We start from the raw sequence: 20,340 nt of genomic DNA on the forward strand, positions 1-20,340 counted from the left end.
TTTATTTTGTATTGGCATATTTTTCTTCTGTATTATTATAACTACTAGTCGATAAGGCCCGTGGAAAAATCCACTTAGGCAAAAGGACAATGGAAAAGTAGGTTGTTTTAGATTTTTTTCGGATGTCAGCAGTGCAATTACAAAAATATTTGGCGAAATTTAGTTTATTCGTTGCCTGTACCATGCAGATGTTAAAACGCTGACCAAGAAAATGTATATGATCATATCTTTTTGATAAGCAGTAGTTAATGAGACATAAGGGTTTTAACATTTTGCTGATGTCAGCAATGGCCAGTCAAACCCCCCAAATTTTTTTTTTAGAAATTTGTATACCTGCTGCCTTCATTGTATAGGTCTTGAAACGCTTATCAAGAAAATGTATAGGATCGCGTATTTTTGACAAACGGTTGCAGAGATATTAGGGATTAAAGGGTTTTTTGATGACGTCATCAACCCATTCATTCCGAAACGGATTTGGGGACCCAGGTTCGGGAAACTTACCCAAATTGGTCCCAGGTGGTCCCTAGTTACCCACGCGGTGAAAACTCATTGATGTTACCACCTCGTTTCCGAGTTATTTGGCCTCAAAGTTTTAGGTGCACTGTAATGGCTTCATTATTTTAATATAGGTTACTAGTCGATAAGGCCCGTGGAAAAATCCACTTAGGCAGGATAACAGAGAAAAATAACCGTCATTTAAAATTTGATGACGTCAGCAGAGACATGTCAGAACACAAAATTTTTTTTTTCAGAAATGTGTATGCCTGTTGCCTTCATCGTATAGATCTTGAAACGCTGATCAAGAAAATGTATAGGATCGTGTATTTTTGACAAACGGTTGCAGAGATATTAGGGTTTGAAGGTTTTTTGATGACGTCATCAACCCGTCCATTCCCGAAACGGATTCAGGGACCCAGGTTTGGGAAACTTACCCAAATTGGTCAAAGGTGGTCCCTAGTTACCTACGCAGGAGATGACGTCAGTTATTTCCACCCGTTTCCAAGTTATTTAGCCTTAAATTTAAAAGTGCAATGCAATGGCTTCACTAATCTTAATATACTTTCCTTTGACGTCAATATTGCTTTAACGTCAAAGTTTGGTAATTTACAGAACAAATTTATAGACGATGTTTTATAGACTTTATCAAAGAAATTTTATCCACTTTGCAAAAGTGACAGACAGACACACTTAGCGTATTATTATAAGAGATTGACAGTAAAGTAGTGTTATTGACGTCGCGTCGTAACGTCATAAAATTTAACATATTAGACATGCATTTTTCGGCAACATCAATGGAAAATGAACACATCCACTTTGCCTGTCACAGACACACAGACACACCTAGCGTATTATTATAGAGATTAAACATAGTATGCACCTGGTTTCCTATTTGGAGATGTATTAGTTCAATTTTATCAATATCCATTTTTGTTATTGTCTGAAAAATAAATTTGTCAAAATAAAAATAAACCAAAAGTCCAAACGACAAATTAATTATAAAACGGCCAAATTAACTCCATTTCCATTTTCTCTGCGTTTCCATGCCCAAATTTAAATTTTCTTTTTACATCCAATTAGATCTGCTATAGTTACTATATACTACAGAAATTGTTTGACTTTCCCTTAACTATAAAAAATTTAAAAAATTTGCCTTGGGTTTTAGTTTATGATTTGCATGTTAGGTGGAAATTCAACGAAGCTTAAATCGTTTAAATTTGAAGTTTAAAGAAAGTGAACTAAAAATATTAATTTACGTTTTAATTTATTTTTTCCTAATAGATTAGGTTTATGTGTTTTGTGTTTTAAAAAATATAATGGAACTTCCTGATAAAATGTTATGTTTAAGTTTGGAAACATTTACCTTTTCTTCAAAATCTTTTCCGTAAAAATAAGAAATAAATTTTTTTTTGCTAAGTCAATACTATAAGAGATGATTGTTAAATACTATAAGAGATGATTGTTAAGCATGCTTTACTATTACATAGCTACAATTTTTAAAGTTTTAAGAACAGAAAAAATTAAAAAGCGATGCATGATTTTAACATTTACATTTTTTAAATTGTTAAGTCTTAAGGTAAAAGAATCGTCCACTTTTAAAAATTTGGGCCCAAATGTTCTACGTTAATTCTAAATTTTTCTTGTATTATGTCTATAACAATTTCGACCTAACATGCTAATCACTTAACGAAGTGCACCACGTGAAGGTAAGCCATAGGACTTTGCACTTCACCTAAAAAAAAGAGATGCATGTCTAACACATTAAATAGAATGCATCCTTACAATATTTTTAGGATTAAATGGGACACAAAAAACTCAAAATAGTAAACACGTAAATGAACTTTTAACATGCAATTGTAAATACCCACAAAGAGTAGTTCAACAGCCAGAAACCTGACACGTCCATATACACGTATGTGACGGAAGTGCACCCAACGTCAGTATTATTGCACACTGATACGCAGCATATAACAATGTTTGTGAAACAGTATTATATAACTACGGTGGTGCACAACTACTCTCATGTTGTATAACATTAAGGTCATGCCAGTGTCAGAGGTTACCTGGCCATATACCTTCTACAGAGGTATACTTTTCCCTTTTTGACAGCACAAATGTGTCATAATATACAACATGGTGGATAATAAATACAAAAGTCTAGTAATTTTCAGATAAGGAAAGAGTAAAGATAATTTTTCAAATCCAAAGCAAAACTGCTTTAAAATTAGATTCGCACATATTTATATATTGTTTGGAAAATAACGTAAGAACTTGTCCGTAAACAATATTTTGAGTATAACATTTCCAAATTGTTCAATAAATTATGTAAGAACCTGACGGTAAACCACATTTTGAGTATAACATTCCCTATTAAAAAATCCTCGCCTGGATGAGGGAACAACACTTACTCGAACATCACCAAATGCTCTTGCTCTAGAAAAGCAACATACAGCTGACCTTGAGAAAAACATGGCCTGCGCAGCAATATTCCAACCTTTTCAAAGGTTTGACCTTGTGCCTTGTTTATTGTAATAGCATAAGACAGCCTTAGTGGAAGCTGTCTGTGACGTAAAACAAAAGGCATACCTGTATCCGAAGGTCCAAGTTCCACCCTTGGAATCCTATCTCCAATGGCATTTCCAGTGAGTACTTCAGCATCGACACAGTTGTCATGAAGACGTCTTACAATTAGGCGAGTGCCATTACATAAGTCTTTATTTATGTTTATGTTTCTTAATAACACAACAATAGCACCAGATTTTAATTTAAGACAATGAGGAGGCATACCTGAAGGTGTGATACTATTTAAAAATTCTACTGGATATTGATTCCGTTCCTCCTCATCATCACACACAACATCATCTGCACTAAAATAAACTTTTTCTTCACCAGGCAACAGCGCCAACACCTGATCATTAATGATAAGTGAGTCACCATTTGTGGGTGTTAGTACCACAGATGAGGCCATAATTTCCGGTGAAAGATTCCTAAACAAAGTATCAACAATACAGTCATTTTGTATCACACATTGGGATGGCACTTCAATTGCACCTTGGAAGGGTTCTTGCTCCCGAACAGGTAAAACACCTTTCCCAAGTTGCAGAAGCCTTGCAGCGAATTGTTGTTCTCCTGGCCTTGTTCTCATGTTTCGATGTAATCGAAATTCTTTAACCGAGTGCCATAATGGAGAACTTTTTTGTCCATGGTTTTCGTTTTCTGACAACAGGCAATAACTGTGAAAAATCACCATCCAAAAGAACAACTTTACCTCCAAATGGAAGCTCATTATTACAAATATCTTGTAGAAGACGATCTATTGCATGAAAACATGCTTAGGAATCATGGAAGCTTCGTCAAGTAAGGTATTATTCTCTACAATGGGAACAGGTAACCGAAATAGTCTATGAATAGGTGGTACCCTTTTTCACAAGTGTTGCTGCAATGCCAGTAAATGCAGCAGTTCCAACTTGAAAACCTCTACCTGTAAGTTCAGAAATAAGGTAATTATAAGTAAAGGTTTTACCACTACCACCAGCGCCTTCTAAATAAAACAGACGGTTGTTTTGGGCTGCATTGTTAGCAACATTTACAACAGCTTCTATGACTGCATTAGCCAGTGCAGTCTGTTCGACAGTAAGTTGAACCCTTAGTTGAGAAGCTCCTTCAGCCTCCATAGCTACATCAATGCTTTCAGCTGGGAGTAATTCATCTCAATGAGGAAGATTATAATCAGTAAGAGATTTGCCTAGGTACAGAATTAATATCTTGAAGCAGCCTGTACTCAGCCTGATCCTCATTCATTTGGCGAATATAATCTTCATACATTGCATCCTTGTACCTTGTCCACAAAGTAAAAGGATCAGATGGTTCGCAGTGAGTAAGTATCACAGCAAACAGTTGCCTTAATTGTCGAGGCATCTGAAAGTTAACAGCTTCCTGCAAAGTTTTGTCTCATTCGGTATCATCTTGCAGGAGACCACGCAATAAACAGCCGTCAAGAAATGTTTCAGGAACATTGCCAGTGACAGTTCGTAAATCTTCGAAAGAAGTTGCACCAGGTGTATGCAATAGCAACATACGTAAATAAAAAAGCTCACCTGCGCGAGGACTTACACTATACATTCTGGATACAATTTTACCATGACCACGTTGGCTTGGTTTCCAAACTTTGTTCTTATTAAAAACAAAATAAAGAGGAATATCTGGATACATATATTGGCGAGCATATCTCTGCATTTAACACAAACCAAGCTGTTAATTTTGTAGCCTGATCTGTAGCTCTGTCCAAAGCCTCTTCAGCCTGTCCTTGCTGAAAATAAACAATATGGTTATTTGGCAAGTTCACTGGCAATCTATGGACAACATGAGATTGTTAGTGCATGTTAAATTCAAAAAGACGCCATACTGCTTCTGGTGCACTGACATACCGCGCATCTAAATATGTCTGCACCTCATCATGATCAATACGTTCATTGATCTCAATATTGGCACAATCATGACCTTTATAAATATACTTATAGAAGTATTTAACAGATTTAACAGACATTCACGCCTCCAGGTTTATATGTGCATTGTATTTCTTGGAAAGCCATGGATTATATGGAACAATCCAGCGATCATCGATGTCAACATTATTGACATTGATATGTATACCATTATCACGCCGTCTATATAATGGATATCCGTTGACTTCAGGTACGGTAGATGCTAAAAAGTTCTTTGGAAAACTTTTAGTGCAAACACCATCTTCTATACATCTGGAATTAGGATATCCACATGGTCCATGAATCATACACGATCGTACAATTTCAAACAGCTCAGGGTGTTCCTGTTGATTAGGAATTTCTGCTGAAATAACACTGTCTATGTCATCTGCATCCCTAAGTTTGTCATTGGGATCTAAATGAATTAACAAATGACAATAAGGCAAACCCCTCTTTTGAAATTCTGTAACATACACATGTGCTATAGTCTTACCTAGAACTCCCATTTCAGTAACATCTTTAAGGAGTTCATTTAGTTTCAGTTTAAAAACTCGAGAAACTAAATCAGGCCGATCATGTGCATGTTGGCCTGCAAACAAATGTTCTGTAATTTCACGCCATTTTGGATTGCACGTAAAAGTCAGAAAAAATCAGGTTTTCCAAACTTACCAATGACAGCCATAGCATCTTGAAAGTTTTGAGCCATGGCACTTGGACTTCCTTGAAAACTTGAAGGAAGAACAACAATACGAGCTGGTTGAAGGCCTCGCTCTTCAGCTCGTGCATTCAAATGGTCAGCTAAACCTTGATAAATATCAACACGAAGGTTGGTTTGATTTGCTCGAATGTAATTTAAATTATTACCTTCAGCTTTAACATAAGAATCAACAAAATACTGCTGAAACAATTTCTTACCATAATGAATCGGGCTGAAATATTTCTGAGCAGCTAAACGGTAAGTATAATACTGCAACATTGTAGTAGTGTTGCGAGTACGGGTTGCACGTACAGCAACATGAGGTATCCTATTATGCCAACCTGGTTCACCCCTTGGGAAAAAAAGAGGATACACCATTGGCTCCAAGGTTGCAGACATTGTGGAAATATTCTGTAAATCACCTCCACGCGGATAGATAACAACATCCCAGGTTTCCAGGAGGTGCTCCATCTTGGCCAACAAATACTGCCGCAACTTCATGATGATGTGGCAAGTTGTAGCGCCTTCGGTCATTGCCAACTCTCATGTACATACGTACTTCAGACGGAGCACGGTTTTGTGCTGCTGCCTAATTTAATTCTTCAGCTTCAACTTCAGCCATGTACCTATAGGCCGAAGCAAACGGGCTTTCTCTGTCCATGACATCTTGAATAGTTTGCATCACGTCTTCTCGACAGCCATTATTTTTCTGGCGTGCCATTCTTTCGTTGAGTGCCCTACCTGCTTCATAAATATAAAGTTGGTTAAAAACAGGGGTTTGTCCTTCAGGAGGGTGAAGGCCCCAACACGATGCCATATTTGACCACAGATACGAAAGCATGGTGGTCCATGGCCAGGTGGGGGGCGAAGGTTTGACACCTAATGCTATTAGTAGAACTATTTTTTTCAGGGAATCCATTTCTATTTTTTTCTATTTCCTTTGACACGATAAATGGTTGAGTGAGGAGTGTGACTGTGTCAATTTATTTTTGATTCTATTCTGTGTTAACTGCTTTAGGTTGTTCACGAAGGACTGTCCGGTGTGTTTACGTTGGCTGCTGGGGTAGGTAGAGAGAAGAAAAACGACTCTGATGACGAGTATTTATTAGTCGAAGAGTAAGTTGCATAATTTACTCACAATAGTAGGGTGGCAAGTATATCTCCTGGTATTGTAAAGGATGCTAGAGAAATGCTTCCAAGCAACAATTCCATCACATCTTTTTTCTCTCGAAATTTTGAATCTTTTTAAAGCTAAACAAACCAAAATGTTTATGTGTTAGTAAAAGAAACAGGTAGTTGCTAGTAGGATGATGAAAACATTTAAAACCTTAGAAATAGTTTGGGTCGATTCCAGACAGGCTGTGAACTCTAACTAGACAATGGAAGTAGTCTTTGAAATGTTTCAAATTTCCAGTTGACCCTTTGACCCTGAAGATTTTTTCAGTAAAACTCAAATTTTCTATGTTTTTTGGCCACAATCTCTCGTCATTGAACGCGATTTTTGGCCATCGTCTAAGGGTTAAAATTTTATAATTGGACGAAGTTTTGTTTTAGCAATGTAAATATATTTATGGAACAATCTGAATGTGACAAGTTAACAAATGAAAGTAAAGACATTTTGTGTTCAGCTTGTGAGCTGGCTCAAACTCGGTGCTCTAAAGTCATCATCATGAGAGCCAAGGTGACATTACAGATATATTTGAACAAACATGTTTGCTGTGATAACTGCACTTTTATTTTATTTGAAAAGTCTTTTACTAAGTGCTATTTAAACATACCCCTCAATAGTCGGTGTCCTAAGAGAGTCTAATTTTCATTATGACAAATTGTAATTCGCTTGATTTGGTCACCCTGTGAAATTTTTCGTGAAAATGATTCTATTAATTTCACTTCACCAATTTGCAACAATGTTTAATTTTAGGATTTCTTGTCACAAGGATTAATTTGGCCATTCATTTTCTTGCTAGGGTGGTCTTTTGGACAAACTATCTTCAAAAGATTTTGTTGTGTTAGCAAAGATTGTTGAGAAGTTTGCTTCGGATTGTGAAACCGTGTCTGGCAGGCAGTCCCATAACTTGCGTGGCACTCTACTATCGCAAGCTAAAAATTTTATAAGTAGGTTCCACGAAGAAAGAAAACATAAATTAAGGTACGTCCACAGTTCCAAAACCTATCCATATCTGTTTATTGTTTGTTATGTTTGATTGATTGTTTTTTACGGTTGAATCAAGTAAGAAAATAACTTGGAAAATTAAATGCGCGTGAAACTTAAAATATTCCCCTTAATCCATATTTTTAAATAATTTTATTACATTGTTTAATGAAATTGTGATTTTGTTTTCTTGTAGACCTTATGATAAAATTTATTAATACAAACCTTATTTTGCATTGCAAGTTTATTTTGCGTATATACTTTGTTATTTTTAAAGTTCCTTTAATGACATTTACCAACTTTTTTGTATTTAGTAATATATTAGACATCGAAAGATGGCGACAGGCTGATGTGCCGACAGAAATTCAAAATCTTGTAGATTCTATTGCATCAGGTATAATGGGTGTTTGTTTGTTGCTTATTTAGTTTAAGGGCTTTGTAGTTGGTAAAATATGCATATAAATTGAGGAAATAATCCTTTTGTCAAAGCTGATTATACCATTTTGTTTGTGTTATCTAAGTTATGTATATGTTACTGTTGCCAAAAATTTTTACGTGTCTGTAGGTTTAGAAAAAGCTAGCACAAGGAAAGTGTATGCAGGTAAAGACAAAATATTTGTTACTATCAGAGTTGTTTTCTGGTGTCAAAAATGAGCTCTTTAAAACTTTGACATAAATTTGTCCGCCTATTGTGAAAAAGAGATACATCACGAAAATATCATAGTTGGCGCTGAAATTGCACTGAAAATGAAATAACAAGGTAGCAATAACTTTAAAGGCAAAAAAATATTTTTCCAAGGATTTTTTCATTATTTTTTAGAAGAAAATACATCTGCTTCTTCCTTGATTGTACAAGGTCAACGTTTTTCAGTTGTTGGGTAACTTTACATTTACCATTTTACTTAAATTGCATACAGAATTGGTTTGTAACCTGCTTCTGCTTTTAACGTTTATTTATAAGCACTTTTAGGATAAGCCTCAGGTTGCAAAGGGTAAAGGGCCTCTTTGACTCTTGAATTGCTTAGCTTGTTGCTTAGCACCTATTTTTACCGACACAGTACTGGCAGGCACCGATATATGTTGCTTCTGTGAAGACTTTTATCACAGTCCAACTGAGAAGGTTGCTAAAGCGAGGGAAAAGTTTTCAGGGGATTGATGTTGCTTAGCAAGCTGCTTGATATTTGAGTCAATTTGAAGCCTTTACCCTTAGCAACTGAGTTGCTTATAATAAATTATACTTTCGGTGATGAATGAAAAATCAATTTCGCCTTACGACCATTGCATTTTTTTCTCGTTACATTGGTAATTTCAGTAGAGCTTGGTTTCCATTGGTGACTAACGGGAAATTAAGTGCAATAATTTTTTGAACATATTTTTCTATTTCGCAATATCTGATTGATTGTGCATAGTTTCACTGAAGAAAAAGCATATTTAACGATAAGAGTGATAAGTGTTACGGATGTTGTTTTTTTTGTTAAGCAGATGGGAATTAGATTCAAATTAAAATGATTGTTACCCAATAGATACACACACCCACAGCTATTTTTGACCATCGTACATCGTTGTTTCGTTCGTTCCTAAAACAAAATAAATTTTCCTAAACCTAAACAAAATATATGTTACAAATCTCCTCGCCTCTAATGCGAGAAGAGTTTGAAATATCAGGAAAGTAACATGGACTTTTCCAAACCTTTCCAGGAATAAATAATATAGAATGTTTTTTTGTAAACCTTGAATGCGTGTTTTCTAAGCGTATGTACCTCACCACTCCTCGCACTAAATGTTTTGCAACTCACATGCAATAAAATATCGGTATTCCTTTGATGTTTCCTTTTTCCAAGGAATAAACGTGAACTTGGTATCAAAAAATTTTGATGTCCAGTCCACGTTTTTTCATGAAATCAGAAGGTGAATAACACAAAGTAAACATGTCTTCACTGTGAACTAACATGAAGTAAGAAATTATGTTTAAAAGTAAATTCATGTTATTTTACGTTAGTGGAAATCAAGGTTAAGAATTTTTACATCCATTTAAGGACATTGTTAATCTTGATGAAAATGGTTGTCGAATATTGTCAATGTGTGGACGACGTTCCCATGTTGGCAACAGATTTATTGACAAAGCTGTGCGAAATACTAAAGGTGTGTGCTTTCTTTTTTCCATTCGCAAACTGTAAGAATTGATTAAAGGATTAAAAAAGAGGAATTAACAAGGAGTCATCACACTTTTTAAAGGCGTTTGATATTTGTGCAGCTAAGGCACAGGCTGAGCTAAACTGTTTTGGATAATGTTTGTACACGGTGTATGAAATAAGACATATAAATTTAGAAAGATTTCGAGGTTATGGCAGTAGAAATTTGAGAGGTTGCGAATCTAAGGTGCCACTGGACTTTATAGTAAGGACTTTATAGGAAGTCCTTTATAGAAGGGACAGAACTTTATAGGAAGAACAGTTTATTTTTAACTGATATTAAGAACCTGTAAAAATATTATTGAAATAAATAAACTGAATTTTTGTCTGCATATTTTTTCGCTTTTAGCTTTTTAATTCTCGTTCCTGTCAATTAGTATTGGGCGCTGGTGCCCTTCAAACGATAGGATTAAAAACCATAACAGCTAAACACTTGATTCTGGTGGCACAATGCTTAGAAGTTGTCATCAGACATATTCATATTATAAAGAATCATTTCGAAGTTCGTATTGCGCCGAGGCAATTTGTTTTGCTGTCCCAGTTCGATCAAATATTAAAGGTATGCAAGTTTTTTCGTTAGTTTAGAATAACATAATGTCAACTGTCCACTTTAAAATTAGTCAGTGAAATCGCCAGTTTTTTTTTTTACTAAGTGTAATTTTTATTCCAGGATTTTAGTAATCATCGTTATGAAATATTAAATAAAATAGTAAACCTTATGGAGGGAGTGTTCAGATCACATCTAGAAAACGTAAGTTGTTTTTACCTTTTGGTCAATGCCCGTGTTAATCTATGCAGTTTGGAAGCCCAAATATAAATTGTTGCAGATATAAATTATTGTGGTATAAATTATTGCGGACATAAATTATCGTAGTATAAATTATTAAAGACATAAATTATTGTCGTATAAATTATTGCGGACATAAATCATTTTGGTTTTTGCTCAAAACCACAATAATTTGTGTTGCAATATGCAATCTACCTTGAATTGCAATAATTAATGTCGCAAAATGTAAAAGAATAGTACTTTATACGAACAAAAAAGTCTAGATTATTTAAGTTTAATGGAATAAAAAAATCGCATCTATTGAAACGATAGAAATTCCATACAAAAAATGCAGGGGTAGTCCGGAAAACTGTTTCTATTGAAAAAAAAACGTCGGAAAATGTTAAAAGAAACTAATAAAATAACAATAATTTATGCTTAAGAATTATTAAATTATTGTCAAAACGGAATAATTTTTATCGCAGAATGTATAATAAGCATTGAAACCGCGATAATTTGTGTCGCTAAATCAAATTTTTTCACCTTCAAGTCGCTATGGTTTATTCACCATGGTAAATAGACGTTTCGTAAACGGACATTTTACTTTTACTTTATGTCAGAAATGATACCATCCGGACTACAGCCGCTTTCGTTCGCCTTTCCCAATTCACAGGCTTCTGAAAGAAAGTTTGACTGTTTTAAAAACCGATTTTAAAACGAAGCAGATGGAGTACCACTTCTACGATTTATAACAATACCAAAATTTGAGGCCGTTAATCGTTTACATCCGTGCTCAAACCATAATATACTTTCATTTTGAGTGATGGCACATTTCAATCGAACGTAATCGATCGTAATTGTTTTTTGTAAAATCTTCCTTTCAATCTTGGCTTAAATGTGGCTAAACGGTATCAACCTTTCGTTTCATAGACAACATTTCATAAGAAACATGTTTTTTTTACTACCCACGACATCTTTCACAAAACTTTTTGTAACAAAGGACTTTATGCTTTGTTGCGTCTCCTGCTCAATTGTCAACATATTTATAAGGATGTGCTTGAGAGATGGCTGGTAAATTTACTGGCCTTTGCGGTCAACGCTATAGTGCAAAGTTTTGGAGATATATCTTTGATGTACTACGGCGCAAAAGATCGACTTGTTTACAAATATTATCTCCATAGTAATATGCGCATTCTGTTTTGTTTACCTTTTGCATCTCATCAGATATTTCCCTTTTCAAAGACCAAAATGCTTTGCAAACTTGCCTCGTAATGGAAGCAGGCTATTCGCAATTATTTATGATAGACTGATTCACAAAAACTAGTCTTGGCGAAATGACTGAAATTGACTGATTCGCGAAAATTAATCTTCACGCAATGCATTGCTTTTTGACCTCACAAAATTTAGTCCTCACGACAATCAACTTCGGTACATCTTGATCTCGTATAATAAGCTCTTCTTTGCCATTTCAACGTTGGCGATGTAAATACACATTCGAAAGAATGAACTTGAACACTCTGAATCGGAATACGGGTTTCTCGTATTCGATTGCGCAATACTTCACTATACATGGAAACGAGGCTTGGAATGGTAAAATGTAAACAAAGTAGGCGAAATCAAATCGTTTTTTAACGCCTGACCCTCGAAAACTTTTAAGCACATTAAAAACGTGCTTACCTGCCAAATCTTTTGAAATATTTTTTAAAAAACAATATGAGAACCTGTAGTCAATGACTAAAATGCGTTCTAAATAAGTTTTATGAAGCTAAAGCTCAACTATCTTGTGGTTGAGTTAGCAAACAAAAATAAAAAATGAATTCACAAGAAGTATGCGCAGGTAGTAGTAAAACTCGTCCTCATAAAAATTTATCTGGTGGATTTGGAAATTATTGTTGTATTCCTGACTGTAAAAGTGCTCTTTACGACTCAGACAGAAAGAAAACAAACATTGGACTTTTTAGAATTCCTAAACAAGAAACCCTAAGACGACAGTGGACCAATGTTATTAGAAATGTTAGAAGAAAAGGTGGCGCTAATAATTTTAACATTAAGGATCAAAAAAAAATTATAGAGTGTGCGAGTTTCATTTCAAAACTGAAGATATCAGAATTACATTGGGAGTTGGTAAAAAAAACTAGTCGCTGATGCTGTACCTTCTATCTTTAAAATACAGACACACAAAGTACGTAGAAGACCTCCGCCTAAAGATAGGCATATCCCTAGTAGTAGCAGCAGTAAAAGTGAAGAAGTCATTTCAGAGTCCGAAGAATCTGTTGAAGTGTCTGCTGACCAATTTAATGGGGAAATTTCACAAGAGGTTACGGAGCTTGATATACTGGAATGGGAATTAAAAGAACTGAGAGAAAAAATACAAGAATTTGAACAACGCAACGATTTTCTTTCAGAAGAAAATGAACAGCTTTTTTCCTATAAATACAGATATGAAAATGTACATAAACATAATGAACTATTTCGCACTGCTACTGGTTTGGAAGTAGAAGACTTTGATATCCTGTTCGAGTTTTTAGATCCAGGAGAAAATTGTATCAATATGAAGTTCTATGACACATCAAAAAGGTTTTCAATGTCTTCACCTGAAGAACCCTACTTTTTAAAATCTGGGCCAAAGCCAAAGTTGTGTCCTCAAGAGCAACTGTTCTTATGTCACATGGTTGAAAAAGGTTTTACACTTTCCGACGTTTCATGGCTCATAACATGGACAAATTTTTGCTATTTTAAGCGCGGTTCTGTGTCGATTTGGCCTACTCGAGACCAAGTAAATGCAGTTATGCCAGAAAGTTTCAAGAAAACCTATCCATCCACTAGGTGTATCATAGACTGTACTGAGTTGTATTGTCAAAGACCATCTTCACTTGCTATTCAAAGTTCCCTTTATTCGCACTACAAAAGTCATGTGACCTACAAAGGCTTACTTAGCATTTCACCATCTGGTGTCATAACATTCATCAGTCAACTTTTTGATGGGTCCATATCAGACAAAAAAATTGTGCGGAGGTCTGGGTTGCTAAAATGAAGCTTGTGATCGATCAGTTGTTATTATCAACTGATCGATCACTGACAAGTCCATCAGGACTTACGACAAGCCAAAAAAGGTTTGGTTGAATTACACATTCAGTTTCTCGTACTTCGACATCGCGGTTTAAGTAAAATTGCATACATGTTCATATTTTTCTCGAGCTATAAGTTCATACAGTTTCCCATGTTTAAAATTCTCTTGTTCTTCTTTTGGGGATAAAATGTCAAGAAGGCTTTTTTTCGAATAAATACCTTATGTGCTTCGCTTGAATCAATCTTCCATTTTTTTGTCAATTTCCACAGCTCATTTTTACTTTGTGAAACTGTATCTGTTTCCAACAATCAGCACTTTCTCTTGATATTTTGATAGAATTTAAATAGTATTGACCCAATCTTTTGGTAATAGCTCATTCTCATCATTTATAAATAAGGGTAGATCAGTGTAATCGTGCTCGCTATATAACGAATTTTTTATTTTATTTATGTCAACTTTCGTTGTAAAACCAACTGCATTCAGGTGAAAAGAAAGAGGTGAACCAACAACAAATTGACCAAATTTTGTATTTATTTTTTCTTGGTTCAATCCAACAGGCGGTACACAACAAGCAAATCCATTTATAGAGTCGATGATATTCCTCGTGAAGTAGTCTGGCTTTGAATAACTGTATCCATAACAGGAGCTTCGACACTTCGCCTGGAACCCCCTATTATCGGAGACGACTTGTACAATAAATTTCTTCTGGCACATTTGGGAGCTGGTTTAAGGAATAGTCCGCAATCTCAAGTAGGAATGCCATTATGTGGTTGCAGTATCCACTTAAGTCAGCAGGACAAGAACATTTTGCATTGCTAACTTTTCCACTTGACCTACACAGTGCTACGGGCACATCTCGTTTTTCTTTCTTCATGCTTGCCTTACACTGGCATTTTAAATAAAAGCATTTTTCATCCCATTTTTTACTCACTGAATCTGAAGTTAAATATCTTTCATTTTTAAACTTTCTCCCACGATCAAGAGTTTCTTTTATAGAACTCTCTGGCGTTTTTCCACTTCTTAAACGATGTTCTTCAATTTCTTTTATTGTGAACGCAGGAAGAAAAGACAAAGACTTTCCCCAAATATCTAATTTAACAACTTGTTTTTTTGACTCGTTAATAATTGCAATTGGTAAATCAATATCTCTTAATAACAGTTTCAACAATTCTTCTTTACTCACAGCACTGCTTAATTCACTTTCCGTAGCCATTTTGACAATATTCTACCATTCCAAGCCTCGGTTCTAAGGTGACTTGAAATCGAGGCAGGGAATACGAGAAACCCGTATTCAAATTACTATTCGAACGTTCGTTAAAATGAGAAAAATTTACAAATAACTTCACCAAACCAGCCCAACATACAAAATTCACGCACAGGAAAATGTTAAATCAAATTTGCTCTGGAACAAACTTCATGATTTCTTTCTCCTTTTCAAAAATTTGTAAGTTTTGAAATTGCTCAAACCAATACAACGTGGAAAAAAGTTTTTGTTCCGGCCTTTACGGGAAAATTTTTGCAGATAACCCTTCTAAATTATGAATCCGCTATACCAATATTTGTACATCCATGCCAATTCCGCTAAGTTTCGATCCAGTCACTAATTACTTTATTTTGTTAATTTAGTACGAGTTGCGTCCACCCATGCCATCCAAAGTAATGCGCGCAGTTGTGAAACAGATCATCAAATTACGTGAAAGTCTTGCACTGATCTTGGATGGTCAGCAATTAGAGGTTAGTAGATGTTACTCATGTAAAATGTGTTTTAAATAGATAAAAAAATACATAAAAAGGTTGAAAGAAGAGGAGGAGGTCCTATAACAACATCGAGATTTAAGCAGTTTTAGCGGTTTTTTTCGTCATTGATTTTTGATTAAATTTCGTTTACTTAAATATGCGAACCCCTGCCCTTAAAATGCCCAAAGCAATTAATTAAGCTTTGAAAAAAGTTGTTTTTGCTGAATTATTTGCGTGGCTTTGAAATTCTTTGTATATTTGTTCAACATTATTATAAGTGTATCATGTCAAATAACGTTAGTTTCCTTTGAAGAAATGAAAGATAGAAAGTGTTTTTATTTGTGGTTAGTAAAAATTTTTTTTTCCTTTTGTTTAGAATCTATTTCGTGATATTCGGCGTTGCTTTAAAAATTGTTATGCAGAGACTTTAGCAGATTTAAAAGTGAAAAATGATGGCAGCCCTCAACATGGGTTTGTAGTCTGTTTTGTTTTAACTTCGCGTCAAGAATAATGAGCACTGGTCTTTTTTATGATGCATGTTTACATTTTGGGATGTTCGTAATTATTTTTCTCCTGATATTACTTGATAAACCTGTGGAAAAATCCACTTAAGCACAAGAAAATAGAAAGGTTCTGTCTTTTGAATTTTGATGATGTCAGCAATGACTGACGGTTTGTGAAGAGCAATTCCAAATCAACAATAAATCAGTTCATTTAGCATGTTGTATATTATCTTTACCCATAAAATCTACACAAATGTCAAAAGCCAGAGTTGAGGAACACATTAAATTTTGGTGCGGACAGTAGATTTTCACTAAGCTACTAGCAAATTTGTTTGCTAGCTAGCTATTAGCTTAGTGAAGCATTTTGATTTTTAGGATAAATAGCAACAGGGGACACATTAATTATGTAAAAAAGGTAAAAAAATATGCTAGCTTTTTTCGTAAAAAAAAACAAACAAACAAACGCGGTAAATTATAAAACTTCAAAAAATTTGAGGCTTTGTGTGATTTTTGAGAATGCGAGTCTGCTTGATAAATATGAAGTGTTCTACATTAAAAAGTATTACGTAGCTCCAGCTACATAAAAAGTGAACGTCTAAAAATATCAAAGCTTTTCTAAATTTTAATCCTCTGTAAATTCTAACCCACTTCAACTCTAGCCTTCATTTGTAACTTTACGTCATTATTTCTAGATCCACTCTTCACTTCCAAAGTACTTTCTCATAGCTTCTAACTTTGCCCTTCTTCTTCTTCTAACGTTTTTAAATTATACTTTTAAACCCCACACATAAGTTCTTCACTTGGACTTTCTTGGTTTTCAAGATATGCTTTTTAACACCACATTTTTTCTTTTACTTTTTTTCCTTTGACTTTTTGCACTTTTTTCAAGACGAATGAACCGTTACATTTGTTTTTCTGTGTCAGATAGTAACCTTGTTTATAAATCAGCCTTTAAAATTATTTCAGCAAATCAAATTGAGTCGTTTTTTATCACGTGACGTAAAGAAAGTAAACCCGCGGTCTTATTTCTCGCAAAATGGACATACTTTTTTCGGTGACTTTAAAGAAAAATCATGAGATCCACTATATCTGGCACAGACTCAGCGTATTATTTTTATAGGAATAGTCGATAAAGCTGGTGGAAAAATACACTTGGCAGAAGGACAATAGAAAAGTTCTGTCGTATGAATTTTACCTACGTCAGCAGTGAGCCGTCCATACACAAATTTTTTTCAGAAATTTGTTTACCCTTTGCGTCTATTGTGTATCACGAAAGCGTATAGAAACATGTGCTTTTGACGAAAAAATGAAAAGATAGGTTACATAAATTTTGATGATGTCAGCAATGTATATGTAAAAAAATTTTTAGAAATTTGTTTCACAGTTACTTTCATTGTACAGAGCTTAAAACTCTGATCAAAAAAATATATAGGATCGCGTGTTTTTTGGCGAACGGTTAAGGAGATATTGAGGTGTAAAAATTTTGCTGACGTCAACAAAGATTTGCCAATATACCTAAAATTAGGGCTTAAAACGCTGATCTAGAAAATGTACATGATCATGTCCCTTTGAAGAACGGTCGCAAAGATATTGAAGTTTGTTGACGACGTCATCAGTCTGCCTGTTCCGAAAGCGGTGGTTTACCCAGCTTTTGGAAATTGGTCCGATTGTGTTCTCATTTTGGTCCCAGGTGGTCCTTAGTTACCAACGCAGGAGATGACGTCAATTATTTCCACCCGTTTCCAAGTTATTAGGCCTTGAACGTAAAAGTGCAATGCAATGACTTCACTAATGATAAATCAGTTATTGTTGTCAAACTAATGAATTAACGTCAACCAATAGCTAATTTGTCAGTAAACAAATGAGACTTAAAAACATCCTCCTTGCAAAAGTCATAGAGAGACATACACGCGGAAGTTAGATAAGCGATCTAAGAAAGTGTATGAAAGTGTGGTGAGTGACTTTGGCTTGACTGATGTTTTCGTTGCCCTGACCCAGTAGGATCATAAATAGAAATACACTGATAATTCATCAAAATTGAATATATATTGCCTCCGACATGTCATCAATCCAGGTAACATCTTGTCATACTGAGATGTAAATCTCGGTTGTATCACGCAACGACTATCAACACTTTGTTTGTCTTACGTGTCATTTTTTATTTTATTCTTTATTCAATTTAGGCTGGTAACATCAGATTGTGTTTTCTACCTATCCAGTCTAAATCAATACTCTGGTTTTACAGACTTAACACATAATTTTGATGATTTGTGGAACAGCGTAAAAGAAAAAAGAACGAACTTTCATTTGCAAGAACAAAAACTTAAATCTACCAATAAACAAACGTATACGAAACAGCCAAAATATCCGTGACGATGAACATAATCGAATGTCTGTCGTATACACTCTGTTTTTTTATAAACATACGGTAAATTTCCACCTAGGCTCAATAAGCTTAACAATTTGTATTATTTTGAGCCTGAACTTATGCTTATTCCAATCCATAGATAATGTTTTTTGACACGGTCGTGTTTTCAATTTTTTCAATTCGGATGTATCTTTAAGAATTTGAACGTTCTGCGCATGTTGTTTTGAACGTTCTGCGCATGTTGTTTTGAACGTTCTCCGCATGTTGTTTTGAGTTGGCTTGCAGAATATTTAGTATCCAATTTTGATGAGTTAAAATTTGAGCTGCAAGCGTCATGCTTATATTTGGGGATTGTTGAGCTTACGTATGCTTAATAAACGTTATGCTTATAGAAAGAAATGACTGTGTTTATCTTCTCGGATGTAGCCGATTTTAAAGAAATAGATTTTCATTAGCTCGACATTATCGTTATTAATTTTATGCGACTGTAAATGCTCGCTAAGCGCTTCACGCTCTTCAATGAGGGCTTCCAAATTCCCTATAAAGCTTTTTAAATACTCATCTCCGGGTTAAAAATAAGCAAGTTTTGAATTTAAAAATGTCGGTTATTAAGATTTCTACCGTGGCCCATAGGTGACATGCTTAGAATATATTTTATTTCTCCTTAAAGTCATATCAATGTAGTCATATCAATATAACTGTCCCCGCGTGTTATAACTGTCACCGTATGTTATAACTGTCGACTCGACACTTATAACTGTTGCCGCATGTTATAACTGTCGACTCGACACTTATAACTCTCGCCGCATGTTATAACTGTCGACTCGACCCAGATCCTTTTTTTATCCAATAGGAAAAGGGATTCTTGTCACGTGCCTCTTATGTTTGCAATTTCTGATGCCCGCGGGTTAAGCAATGTTGAATCAGTATGAAACATGAACAACTCACTGGATCAGAAAGAAATATTGGAGCAATGTTCCTGAAATTCTCCACTTTCTTAAATCAAGACATGGGCTGAACATATCGTTACGTCATTTGAACCGGCCGCTTTGCAAGTACGGACTGTTTAGAAGAGGGAATAGAAGTGACTTGAATGAGATTACGAGTTTTGTAGAACGGGAACTACAACAATCTGGAAGCTGCTTCGGATATCGTCTTATGCATCAAAAGCTTCGTCAACGAGGATTTTCTGTAGATCGTGAGACAGTTCGTTTTATTCTACAAACATTAGATCCGGACGGTGTAGAGAGCAGACGAAAACACGTCCTGAAACGACAAGTGTACATCACACCGGGACCAAGTTTCATATGCCACGTTGACGGATACGACAAGCTGAAACCTTTTGGATTTTGCATACATGGTGCAATTGATGGGTATAGCCGCAACGTTTTGTGGCTCGAAGTCAGCGATAGTAACAACAATCCTGCTATAGTCGCCTCTTACTTCTTCTCCTGTATAAAAGAATTATATATATTATATTTAGAAATTATAAAATTACATAGTATCATCCGTTTATTCGGCTTGATACCTTGAAAATTCAAACATACGTTATTTTATATAATTTTGTTTTGGTCTATTTCTATAGCGAGAGACCGCCGCTCAAAATATATAATATATATATAATACTATTTCGGCTATCGGAATTCCCTTATTTCCGATAGTGTGTTGGTCAAAGACATGTCGATATCAGATATGTTAACATCCCGCCGCAATGATCTTGATCCACGCAGGCATAGCAATGTCGATCGGAGTAACGAAAAGCAAATTTTCGTTCTGACAAACGTCGTAGCGATAGACGTTGGTATACCACGTTTATCTGCTATCAACTCAGCAAGACGTTGATAGAATCTCTTGCATTCTCTTCCTAACCCAC

At 35.1% G+C, this 20,340-nt stretch overlaps 2 protein-coding genes across 2 annotated transcripts in view; both read left to right on the top strand.

Annotated features, from left to right (window-relative positions):
- Positions 1-18,927, top strand: part of LOC130656706 (vacuolar protein sorting-associated protein 54-like) — a 70,431-nt gene extending 51,504 nt beyond the window's left edge. The window contains exons 14-25 of the mRNA XM_057459616.1: positions 6,698-6,795; positions 7,234-7,360; positions 7,647-7,828; positions 8,146-8,225; positions 8,397-8,432; positions 8,652-8,709; positions 9,868-9,973; positions 10,373-10,582; positions 10,694-10,774; positions 15,486-15,593; positions 15,973-16,067; positions 18,283-18,927. Coding sequence (XP_057315599.1) covers positions 6,698-6,795; positions 7,234-7,360; positions 7,647-7,828; positions 8,146-8,225; positions 8,397-8,432; positions 8,652-8,709; positions 9,868-9,973; positions 10,373-10,582; positions 10,694-10,774; positions 15,486-15,593; positions 15,973-16,067; positions 18,283-18,472 — 1,371 coding nt within the window. The 3' untranslated portion in view covers positions 18,473-18,927. The remainder of the gene's footprint in view (positions 1-6,697; positions 6,796-7,233; positions 7,361-7,646; positions 7,829-8,145; positions 8,226-8,396; positions 8,433-8,651; positions 8,710-9,867; positions 9,974-10,372; positions 10,583-10,693; positions 10,775-15,485; positions 15,594-15,972; positions 16,068-18,282) is intronic.
- A 458-nt stretch (positions 18,928-19,385) lies between these two features.
- On the top strand, positions 19,386-20,000 carry LOC130657405 (uncharacterized). The gene has a single exon (XM_057460387.1). It carries the CDS (start codon positions 19,626-19,628, stop codon positions 19,998-20,000), a length of 375 nt encoding a protein of 124 aa, XP_057316370.1. The 5' UTR covers positions 19,386-19,625.
- Positions 20,001-20,340: the final 340 nt, after the last annotated feature.

The sequence above is a fragment of the Hydractinia symbiolongicarpus genome, chromosome 9 (genome assembly GCF_029227915.1).
Source record: "Hydractinia symbiolongicarpus strain clone_291-10 chromosome 9, HSymV2.1, whole genome shotgun sequence".
Lineage (NCBI taxonomy): Eukaryota > Metazoa > Cnidaria > Hydrozoa > Anthoathecata > Hydractiniidae > Hydractinia > Hydractinia symbiolongicarpus.

Excerpts from the sequence above, each read along its gene's own strand:
- LOC130657405 (XM_057460387.1), top strand. The coding sequence starts at position 19,626 with ATGCATCAAAAGCTTCGTCAACGAGGATTTTCTGTAGATCGTGAGACA.